Source organism: Rhinopithecus bieti, unplaced genomic scaffold (genome assembly GCF_001698545.2).
Source record: "Rhinopithecus bieti isolate Rb0 unplaced genomic scaffold, ASM169854v2 scaffold_27006, whole genome shotgun sequence".
Classification (NCBI taxonomy): Eukaryota; Metazoa; Chordata; class Mammalia; order Primates; family Cercopithecidae; genus Rhinopithecus; species Rhinopithecus bieti.
The window spans coordinates 5,320,926-5,332,944 of record NW_016813373.1 but is presented as its reverse complement, the minus strand read 5'-3'; the positions used below and the strand labels follow the sequence as shown (position 1 = coordinate 5,332,944).

At 35.7% G+C, this 12,019-nt stretch overlaps 1 protein-coding gene and 1 long non-coding RNA gene across 4 annotated transcripts in view; one reads left to right on the top strand and one right to left on the bottom strand.

Annotated features, from left to right (window-relative positions):
• The window catches only part of PDC (phosducin), a 21,831-nt gene extending 15,499 nt beyond the window's left edge, over positions 1-6,332 (top strand). For 2 of the 3 annotated variants that reach the window (XM_017848054.1, XM_017848056.1), the window contains 2 exons: positions 692-843; positions 5,391-6,332. In XM_017848054.1, coding sequence (XP_017703543.1) covers positions 692-843; positions 5,391-5,918 — 680 coding nt within the window. In that variant the 3' untranslated portion in view covers positions 5,919-6,332. Of the gene's footprint in view, positions 1-691; positions 844-3,255; positions 3,329-5,390 lie in introns of those variants that run through there. The other variant, XM_017848055.1, reaches the window with a different exon arrangement.
• Positions 1-12,019, bottom strand: part of LOC108512703 (uncharacterized) — a 39,505-nt gene that overhangs the window by 24,595 nt on the left and 2,891 nt on the right. The window lies entirely within an intron of this gene.

The window sequence follows — 12,019 nt, the reverse complement described above, 5'->3', positions numbered from 1 at the left end:
TGAACACAGGAGGTGGAGGTTGCGGTGAGCCAAAATCATGCCCCTACACTCCAGCCTAGGCAACAGAGAAAGACTCCATCTTAATTAAAAAAAAAAAAAAAAAAAAAAAAAAAAAAAATCTGCCAATCTTATTCTTTCTATGTTTGTAAAATATTCCTAGAATCTTAGAAGAATGGGATGGTCTCGTCATAATTTTCCTAAAGCCATTTTAGTTTTATTGAGGTCAGGCCCCCTGCTCACCAGTTGTTCTTTACATACTATTGTTATTTTGTTTCCCCAACATTCCCGGTTTCCTTTATTAATACTGTAATGCCAATTTTAGTTTGTTGCTGAAGTTTTTTTCTTAGGTAATAAAAGTGCTATTTTTTCCAAAATTCTAGTATCCTACCTGGACTCTAATTTTTAAACATATTAACCCCAACCTTTTGCCAGTAGTTCAAAGCGCATAATTTACATTTTTATTAGTGCAAATGTTTCCAAAAGATTCTTTACCAAAACCCATTTAACAAGATTAACGTGGGAGCATATTTTTATGAGCAGGGCAGTCAGAAATTTCTAGTCCAAACAAGATGTTTCTTTCTGATGCAGGAGATAATAAGTTTATTCCATGACAATACTTACACAAATTTCAGTTATGCCAATAGTCCTTTTGAAAATAAAAGGAAAACAATTTATTTTAATTTCATTCCAGGACCTAAAGGAGTAATAAACGATTGGAGAAAGTTTAAATTAGAGAGTCAAGACAGTGATTCAATTCCACCTAGCAAGAAGGAGATTCTCAGGCAAATGTCTTCTCCTCAGAGTAGGAATGGCAAAGATTCAAAGGAACGAGTCAGCAGAAAGGTAAGATAATACAAAATGAGTAATAAATAATTTACAAAGTGTTTTCTAATCTAAATCAATCTAGAGAATCATTTTAGACTATTACAAAATATATTGATTACAATATTGCTTATGCTGGCAAAAAAAAAAATGGAAATGAAGTGAATGCCTATTGTGGCCTTCCATACCAAGAATACCTACAGTTATGGAAAGAATTAGTTACAAATACATGAGTTGATCTAGAGGTAGTTTCATAATATGAGAAAGCAAAATACAGAAAATTCCATCTGGGGAATCATAACACACCTGCTCCACTTGTTTTGAAAACATATAAAGAAAAAATAAATGTAAAACTATGTTGAAACATGTAAAATACTACACTAATGTGACACATAATCATTATTAAAATGTTATGCCAAGGTTAAACTTTGGAAATGTGTCTGAATGCCTACATATCCATTTGCCTGAATATGTGAAACAAGTTTTCATATAAATATTCAAATACATCTTCAAGGCAAATTTGTGTGGTTTGGTCTGTTAAATTAACAGAACTATAGCAGCAACATAAAATTATATAAAACATTGGAAATTTTAGGGTTAAAACTAAATTGGGACAATATTATTATTATTATTATTATTATTATTATTACTACTACTACTACTACTACTACTACTACTACTATTATCATTATTTTGAGACAGAGTCTCGTTCTGTCACCCTGGCTGGTGTGCAGTGGCACAATCTTGGCTCACTGCAACCTCCACCTCCTGGGTTCAAGCGATTCTCCCGCCACAGCCTCCCAAGTAGCTGGGACTACAGGCATGTGCCACCATTTTTTGTAGAGATGGAGTTTTACCATATTGCCCAGTCTGTTCTCCTGGACTCAAACAATCCACCTTCCTCAGCCTGCCAAAGTGCTGGGATTACAGGCATGAACTCCCATACCCATCCTGGGACAGTAATCTTAAAACAGAAAAAAATATGATAAGGAAAAAAATGAGGACATTAGGAAAACAAATATAAGAAACGGAAGCAAAAGAAAGAAGTAATGAAAGCATCATAAACTTAATACTTAACTTAAATCTCAGTGTCTTCTGTAAAATGACACTAATGATACCTATCTCAGAGGTTATTTGTAAGGATTAGATAACATAATGTATGCGAAGTGCCCAACACTTATGAATGTTTTCATAAACATTAGTTTCACGTGTTCTCAATTCTCCTCTACTTTAAAATTGATAGCATTTGCTGTTTGAAAGGTTACATGAATAAGAGGCAGCAGATGATCCCACATGGGAACCATCTAACTTGCATGGTTCTGAGCTGCTCCACATCTATTAATCAAATTAATAGATGTCCCATTGTTCCTTTTATCTTTTTTTCTTTTTTGGCTGGGGAATGGGTACTTAATATTCTGTTAAATACATTAATAATGGAGTAGCTATTATGAAAGGCCTTGCAAGTAACTTTATATTCCAACTGTAAGGAAAATAGCTATCTTAGAAAATGGAATTTGGGCCTTTTCTTACTTCAGCCCAAACTAGTGAATAATAATAACCTGGAGGGTTTGTTAAAATACGGATTACTTAGCCTTGGTCTTATAGGTTCTAATTCAGTAAACCTAGGATGGTGCCCAAATATTTGCATTTCCAAGAAGTTCCCAAGTGATGCTGATGCTCCTGGTCCAAAATTAACCTCTTGGATGATCTCCAAATCATCTTTGGATGAACTCCAAATAGTAGGAAAAGCTGTCTTATTTGAATTCCATCCCCATATTCCAAAAAATCAGTAAGTTATAAGATATAATAGTGTTTGTTGCTATAAAGAAAATAAACCAGCATAAAGAGTGGAGAGCGTGAGATGGGGACTTTTTTAGGTAAAGTAATCAAGGAAGGTGACATTTAAACAAAAGCTTGAATGCGGTGAAAGAGAAAGGCACATCAGGAGGGAAAGGTAGGTGGTCCAGGCAGAGAAAAGAGCAAAAGTAAACTCCTTCGGTTGAGGATGGGCTTGGTATATCTAAGGAATAAAACTTCTGACTTAATAATTTCTATCATTTCTTTATTCTCAGATGAGCATTCAAGAATATGAACTAATCCATAAAGAGAAAGAGGATGAAAACTGCCTTCGTAAATACCGTAGACAGTGTATGCAGGATATGCACCAGAAGCTGAGCTTTGGGCCTAGATATGGGTTTGTGTATGAGCTGGAAACTGGAGAGCAATTCCTAGAAACAATTGAAAAGGAACAGAAGATCACCACAATAGTTGTTCACATTTATGNAAATTTCAGTTATGCCAATAGTCCTTTTGAAAATAAAAAGGAAAACAATTTATTTTTAATTTCATTCCAGGACCTAAAGGAGTAATAAACGATTGGAGAAAGTTTAAATTAGAGAGTCAAGACAGTGATTCAATTCCACCTAGCAAGAAGGAGATTCTCAGGCAAATGTCTTCTCCTCAGAGTAGGAATGGCAAAGATTCAAAGGAACGAGTCAGCAGAAAGGTAAGATAATACAAAAATGAGTAATAAATAATTTACAAAGTGTTTTCTAATCTAAATCAATCTAGAGAATCATTTTAGACTATTACAAAATATATTGATTACAATATTGCTTATGCTGGCAAAAAAAAAAATGGAAATGAAGTGAATGCCTATTGTGGCCTTCCATACCAAGAATACCTACAGTTATGGAAAGAATTAGTTACAAATACATGAGTTGATCTAGAGGTAGTTTCATAATATGAGAAAGCAAAATACAGAAAATTCCATCTGGGGAATCATAACACACCTGCTCCACTTGTTTTGAAAACATATAAAGAAAAAATAAATGTAAAACTATGTTGAAACATGTAAAATACTACACTAATGTGACACATAATCATTATTAAAAATGTTATGCCAAGGTTAAACTTTGGAAATGTGTCTGAATGCCTACATATCCATTTGCCTGAATATGTGAAACAAGTTTTCATATAAATATTCAAATACATCTTCAAGGCAAATTTGTGTGGTTTGGTCTGTTAAATTAACAGAACTATAGCAGCAACATAAAAATTATATAAAACATTGGAAATTTTTAGGGTTAAAACTAAATTGGGACAATATTATTATTATTATTATTATTATTATTATTACTACTACTACTACTACTACTACTACTACTACTATTATCATTATTTTGAGACAGAGTCTCGTTCTGTCACCCTGGCTGGTGTGCAGTGGCACAATCTTGGCTCACTGCAACCTCCACCTCCTGGGTTCAAGCGATTCTCCCGCCACAGCCTCCCAAGTAGCTGGGACTACAGGCATGTGCCACCATTTTTTGTAGAGATGGAGTTTTACCATATTGCCCAGTCTGTTCTCCTGGACTCAAACAATCCACCTTCCTCAGCCTGCCAAAGTGCTGGGATTACAGGCATGAACTCCCATACCCATCCTGGGACAGTAATCTTAAAACAGAAAAAAATATGATAAGGAAAAAAATGAGGACATTAGGAAAACAAATATAAGAAACGGAAGCAAAAGAAAGAAGTAATGAAAGCATCATAAACTTAATACTTAACTTAAATCTCAGTGTCTTCTGTAAAATGACACTAATGATACCTATCTCAGAGGTTATTTGTAAGGATTAGATAACATAATGTATGCGAAGTGCCCAACACTTATGAATGTTTTTCATAAACATTAGTTTCACGTGTTCTCAATTCTCCTCTACTTTAAAAATTGATAGCATTTGCTGTTTGAAAGGTTACATGAATAAGAGGCAGCAGATGATCCCACATGGGAACCATCTAACTTGCATGGTTCTGAGCTGCTCCACATCTATTAATCAAATTAATAGATGTCCCATTGTTCCTTTTTATCTTTTTTTCTTTTTTGGCTGGGGGAATGGGTACTTAATATTCTGTTAAATACATTAATAATGGAGTAGCTATTATGAAAGGCCTTGCAAGTAACTTTATATTCCAACTGTAAGGAAAAATAGCTATCTTAGAAAATGGAATTTGGGCCTTTTCTTACTTCAGCCCAAACTAGTGAATAATAATAACCTGGAGGGTTTGTTAAAATACGGATTACTTAGCCTTGGTCTTATAGGTTCTAATTCAGTAAACCTAGGATGGTGCCCAAATATTTGCATTTCCAAGAAGTTCCCAAGTGATGCTGATGCTCCTGGTCCAAAAATTAACCTCTTGGATGATCTCCAAATCATCTTTGGATGAACTCCAAATAGTAGGAAAAGCTGTCTTATTTGAATTCCATCCCCCATATTCCAAAAAATCAGTAAGTTATAAGATATAATAGTGTTTGTTGCTATAAAGAAAATAAACCAGCATAAAGAGTGGAGAGCGTGAGATGGGGACTTTTTTAGGTAAAGTAATCAAGGAAGGTGACATTTAAACAAAAGCTTGAATGCGGTGAAAGAGAAAGGCACATCAGGAGGGAAAGGTAGGTGGTCCAGGCAGAGAAAAGAGCAAAAGTAAACTCCTTCGGTTGAGGATGGGCTTGGTATATCTAAGGAATAAAACTTCTGACTTAATAATTTCTATCATTTCTTTATTCTCAGATGAGCATTCAAGAATATGAACTAATCCATAAAGAGAAAGAGGATGAAAACTGCCTTCGTAAATACCGTAGACAGTGTATGCAGGATATGCACCAGAAGCTGAGCTTTGGGCCTAGATATGGGTTTGTGTATGAGCTGGAAACTGGAGAGCAATTCCTAGAAACAATTGAAAAGGAACAGAAGATCACCACAATAGTTGTTCACATTTATGAAGATGGTATTAAGGGCTGTGATGCTCTAAACAGTAGTTTAACATGTCTTGCAGCAGAATACCCTATAGTTAAGTTTTGTAAAATAAAAGCTTCGAATACAGGTGCTGGGGACCGCTTTTCCTTAGATGTACTTCCTACACTGCTCATCTATAAAGGTGGGGAACTCATAAGCAATTTTATTAGTGTTGCTGATCAGTTTGCTGAAGAATTTTTTGCTGGGGATGTGGAGTCTTTCCTAAATGAATATGGGTTACTACCTGAAAGAGAGGTACATGCCCTAGAGCATACCCAAATAGAAGAAGAAGATATTGAATGAAGATTCACTCTGTCAATATCTCATGTTTATCCTTTAGGCACTGGATGATGGTTTTGGTAGTATCTATATTGCTTTAGTGAACACAGAGTATGGGCATGGCTATGCTAATTTGACAAAAATGATTGATGCAACAATCAAGTTATTAGCATTTCTTAGTATTAGTTACTCAAATTGATACAATGCTTGATTACAAAACACAGCTGTCTTCAGCAACATTATTAATAAACAAAGAGGATGTGGATAATATTACGACATTTTTCAAAAATCCCTTTCAAGTTACGTTTTGTCTTTTTTACTCCATCTTCCCTCCTCACTGTTATTATTGTTTGGGCTTTTCAAATTACATTATTCATTATAATTTTCTTTGTGTAATAAAAATAAAATCTCATGAGGATATAAATTTTGTTTGAAGTCTATTCTTTCTCAAGTATTACATTACCAAGGCCCTAAAAACATTATAAAGTCCAAAATACAAAATATCATTCAGTAAAATATTTTATATTCCAACCAAATTAATGCATAAGAAACTTAGAAACACTGTGTCAAGTTAAAGTTGTATTTTAAAAGGAAGCAAGATCTTTTATTCTCTGGGTGGAAGAATAATATTTAGTGGTAATAAAATTACAATATTCATTTGTTGATTGCCTATTATGGGTCAGTATTTTATACATATCATCTCTAATTCTTAACCACAAATCTGTACATAGATAGTATTATTCCCATTTTATAAATAGTAAAACAGAGAATCAGAGAAGTGAAGTGTAAGTTCTACCTTTATTTCCCTTGAAAACATTTGGAAGTCTCTCCTCCAACACAGAAACATGGGAGTGAAAAATAAAATATGTTCAAAATGTCTAAATGAACAATGAGATGAAGAGCAAGATAAAAGAAATTCCTAGGTTTCTGAATCACAGTAGAGAAATAATGGTGCTGACATAATATGGCCTACAATTAAAGATGTGGTACTTGATAAGTACCCAGAAAAGGGTACTTTACTTGTTTAAAGCAGATTTGCATGTTTTCCTGTGGCAGCTCAATGTTGAAATCAGACATTTGCCACAAAGTCTACTTTTCACTCTCCTAAATGACTATTGCTACAGCTTGTCTCCTTTCCATAAGCCTTTTATATCACTTTCCTCCACTTCAAACATTTCATCTTACTCATACTTCACTGAAAAAATAGGAGATATCAGATGAGACCTACTTCATCTTTCCATCACCAGATCTGAAGTGCACAGCTGAAGGAAACACTGTTTCTGCTGACGTCACGATGGAAGAAGTGTCCATTCCATCTAATGCCAACTGATCAAACTGTACTGTGAATCCTACTCTTTTCATCCATGTAGTAATTACTCTCCTGTAATTATTACACCCCTCTCTGCATCATCTCATTCTTGTCTATGTTGTATTATTTATATTGGCTTACATGTGAATTTTTAAATTGCCCACTGTTTAAAATGCGCCCACCTATAACTTAAATTTTCCAGCTATCACTCACTTCTCTGTTTTCCTTTACAATCATGTCTCTCAAAAGAGGTATCTAAAGTCACCATCTTTATTCCTCACTTCCAATTTTTTTTTTTCATCTCACTCCAATCAGGCCTTTGTTCCAAGTACTTAGAGTCAAATTTAATAGCCAATTCTTATTCCTTATTTTTTTGTCTCCCTCTTAAAGGCATGTGTCATAGTTGACTATTTTCCACACCACCCCCCACCCTGTTTTTTGTTTGTTAGTTTTGTTTTGTTTTGAGATGGAGTCTCATTCTGTAGCCCAGGCTGGAGTGCAGTGGTGTGATCTTGGCTCACTGCAACCTCCACCTCATGAGTTTGAGTGATTTGCCTGTCTCAGCCACTCGAGTAGCTGGGACTACTGGCATGCGCTACCACCCCTGGCTAATTTTTGCATTTTTAGTAGAGACAAGGTTTCACCATGTTGGCCAGGGTGGTTTCGAACTCCTGACCTCAAGTGATCCGCCTGCCTCATCCTCCCAAAGTGCTGGGATTACAGGTATGAGCCACCGCGTCTGGCCTCTTCCCCTTTTCAAGTCACTTCTTTGGCTGATTTGAAAACTCACTGCTTGTTTGCCTTCTATTCCACTGACTATTCCTTCCAAGTTTCCTTTGCTGATTTATCCTCTAAACACCCCAGGTAATGTCCTCCAGTTCATAATCTTAACTACCATTTATATTAAGGCCACTCTCAAATTCACATCTCCAGTTTTATCTCTGTCCTAGACTCTAAAATCCTATGTCTCAATTGCAGGAAGGGAAGAAAGGAGGAAACAAATGGGATGGCGGTGGAGGGGAAGAAGGTCTGCGATTGTACTAGATTTTGGTGAAACAAAAGTGGGTGAGATAGAATTCCTGACTCTACTTCCTAACATATGGTCACTTCAATAGGTACTGAGTGTTTTTGCTCATAAATCTAAAATTCCATCCTCTATTCTTCTTTATCAATTGGGAAAGTAATTTTAATTGCCCCATGGACTATTTCTAACTTGATGAACAACAGGCATATCACATGGAGAAAAAGTGCTAGAAAGGAGACATTCAGGGTAATTATATATAAAATAAGTAGCTTTAAAGTAATAGTTCAACATGTTTTCTCCTATGAAGTAATTGCTAACAAATGTATTAATCCCATACAGAATTCTTTGCTAAGGAATTACTGGACTTAAAAAACTGTAGCAAAAAATGGGATCCTTGCATAATATATTTATAATTCAAAAACTCCTCAGTGGAACAGCTCTTTATAAATTGACATTAATTCCATGGACTGAAAGTAAATACTTAAAAGAATGGTAGCAAGGCAGTAAGGAAGAATAGTCAAATAAGCATCTTAAAAGACAGCAATATTTTAAGAATAAAATATACGCCCTTTTTTTTTTTGAGGCGGAGTCTCACTCTGTCGCCCAGGCTGGAGAGCAGTGGCCGGATCTCGGCTCACTGCAAACTCCGCCTCCCGGGTTCACGCCATTCTCCTGCCTCAGCCTCCCGAGTAGCTGGGACTACAGGTGCCTGCCACTTCGTCCGGCTAGTTTTTTGTATTTTTTAGTAGAGACGGGGTTTCACTGTGTTAGCCAGGATGGTTTCGATCTCCTGACCTCGTGATCCGCCCGTCTCGGCCTCCCAAAGTGCTGGGATTACAGGCTTGAGCCACCGCGCCCGGCCTATAAGCCCTTTTTAATCATTGGCCAATGTTAACTGCAATGTAATGCAGTTTTGTCAGCCAGGCACAGTAAAGCAAGGCTGAACAGTGAAGACTCATCTACAGAAAACAAGAAAAAAATGAGTAATTTGAAAGATTCCTGCTTAAAGAAACCTTTACTTTTGAAAGAAATAACCTACCATGCCTTAATTTAAAATAGAGAACTAGCAAGCTTAAGCAGGACTAGGCTCAGGAATGTATTTAACCCATAATTGCCAAAACAAAAGTAACTAGGTGGCACCTGTTTAGAGAGTAAATGATGATAGCAACCATTCTCAATGTAAGCACTCGATGACTAATAGATGCCAAGGTGAAGCTTTTATCACAACACTCATCAGGAAGAGTTGAACAAAAAGCAGGATTTGCCTAGAATATTTGAAGCCCGCTGCTGCAGAAATCCTGGATTACAAACTTCCCTCATGTAAACACTTAATCTGCAATTCTTTTGGCAGGAGGAGGAGGAGAAGAGATCATTTTTGTCTCAGCAAAAGAATGACGTTTTAAATGTAAAGGCTTAAAATGTAATAACATGTCTCATAACAAATAACCCAAATAATAACTGGAATGGACTTGAAGGAAAAGCCAAGAGTGTTAGTTGTAAACTAATAGGAAACTTTGGAGGAAATAGTAAAATTATCCTGTAAAGTCAGAAGCTCAGTCATTTATTTGTTCATAAAATACTTATTGATAAGATGCCATTTACCAGCCAGTGTCCTTGATCTCAGGAATCTTAAGGTAAAGAAAACAAACATTCAAACAAGCAATAGAAGATAAACATGTCAGCATTTGTATCCACATGTCTATACTGTAGTGGTGGTTAGTATCTTGAACACTAGATCTCCTAGGTTTGAATTCATTCACTGATTTTGTGACTTTGGGCAAATTAGTTAACCTCTCTACTGTTTCCTCATCTGTAAAATAAGAAAAATAATAGCACGTGTTCATTGGGTTGTTGTGAGAGGAAAAATGAGTAAATTATGTAAACTAGAGCAGTACCTGAAACTGACATTACTCAAATGTTACTTTTCATTATAATTAATAGATATACATGAAGTAAAATGGTGCATACAGTACATGGACATATGATTTTAAGGATCAGCTTATGTAAATAAAAGTTAATTTATTATGAAGCTGGGATTCAATTAATCTATGCGAAACACACCACTCACATTTCTCTATATTAGAAACTTATTCAAACTTTTATGTATATGAATTGAAAGAGAGAAGTCCGAAAAAAAACTGCCATTTCAGAATGACTGTAGATACCACAATAAGCAAATTAAATTAAGTTTGAAAACAAAATAAAGATTAGCACATAAATAAGAAATTCATTTTGAAGTTTTATACTGAATGTATTATAGAATAAAATTTAATCATATACTTATCTATTCAAATATATCTAATATATTATCTCATGACACAAATTTTATATATTTTTGTTCCCTTTCAAATATTCTACAATTATCTGAGTGTCTAATACATACAAGGAATTATGTTAAATAATAGAAAAGATGATGCAAATGTGTAAGATATAATCGTTCTTTCTTTTCAACGGATTTAGTCTAAGAGGGGAGCATACAGTTCTTAAAGGATATAGTGACATTTTAATTTTACTTATCTTTTAATGTTGAAATCTTATATTCTGGAACCCAGCTTATATTGGATTTCAGTGAAGAAACTGTCATCCACTCATGCCCCTCTGATTAGCTGACATATTCTGGCATGCAGTTTTTCCTTTTACTTTTACTGCCAACTTCCCTTTAATTTCAATATACCATTCTCTGATTATAGTTATCTACCCTTCCACTTCTCTCAATTCTTTTTTTTTTTTTTTGAGGTGGAGTCTCACACTGTCACCTGGACTGGAGTGCAATGGTGCTATCTCGGCTCACTGCAACCTCTGCCTCCCAGGTTCAAGCGATTCTCCTGCCTCAGCCTCCCGAGTAGCTGGGGTACAGGCGACCGCCACCAAGCCTGGCTAATCTTTTGTATTTTAGTAGAGACGGGGTTTCACCATGTTAGCCAGGCTGGTCTCGAACTCCTGACCTCAAGTGATCGGCCCGCCTTGGCTTCCCAATGTGCTGGGATTACAAGCTTGAGCCACCGCACCCAGCCCTCTCAATTCTTTTCTATCAAACCACATGTTGTTTAAGATCTGCAATTTCTCAGTCTTGCCTGTTTGACACTGCCTTTCTCCATTGTCACCTTCCCGTGCAGCCTAAACACTTGACAGATGTCATCAATCACCTTGCTACTGGCGCTTCCTGCATTTTTATCCCCTTATTCTTCCAAAGCACTTATCATTTAAATCCCCAAACTTCCAATCACTTCAACCATCTGATCTCTCTTTTCCTAACTACTAGCTGGTAAGTCCTACTCAACAAAATTGTATCTTTCTCAATATTTCATACATGTATCAACCAGTCAGTGCTCTTCAACTAGGGCCTATAGCTTGTTCCACAAACAGATCCCTCTTCGTTTCCCACAGCAGCTATTCCAAACCTTCATTATTCTCCTCAGTCTGCCTCTCTTAAATCCTTAAATGACCTTCTTTCAACATCCCAGTAGAATCCAAGCCTACCAGGTATGAACTTCCCTCATTTTTTACCCCACATCTATTAGCTCATCTATTTTCCATTTTATTGTTCTCAAAGATGTATTTCTATGTGAGACTAATATTGTCACCTGTGCTTTTAATTGGATTATAACACATTCAGATTTCTTTTTTACTCATATTACAATTCTGTCCCCTCCCTCTATGTTTTTTATTCACAACCTAAAAACAACTTTCCATCTCTTATTTAAAAACTTGTCCTGGTTCTTCCAAATTATTACTACCTATTATTGTCTCTAATATTCTCCTTCTCTTCATTCCCAAAACTCCGTGCAAAAA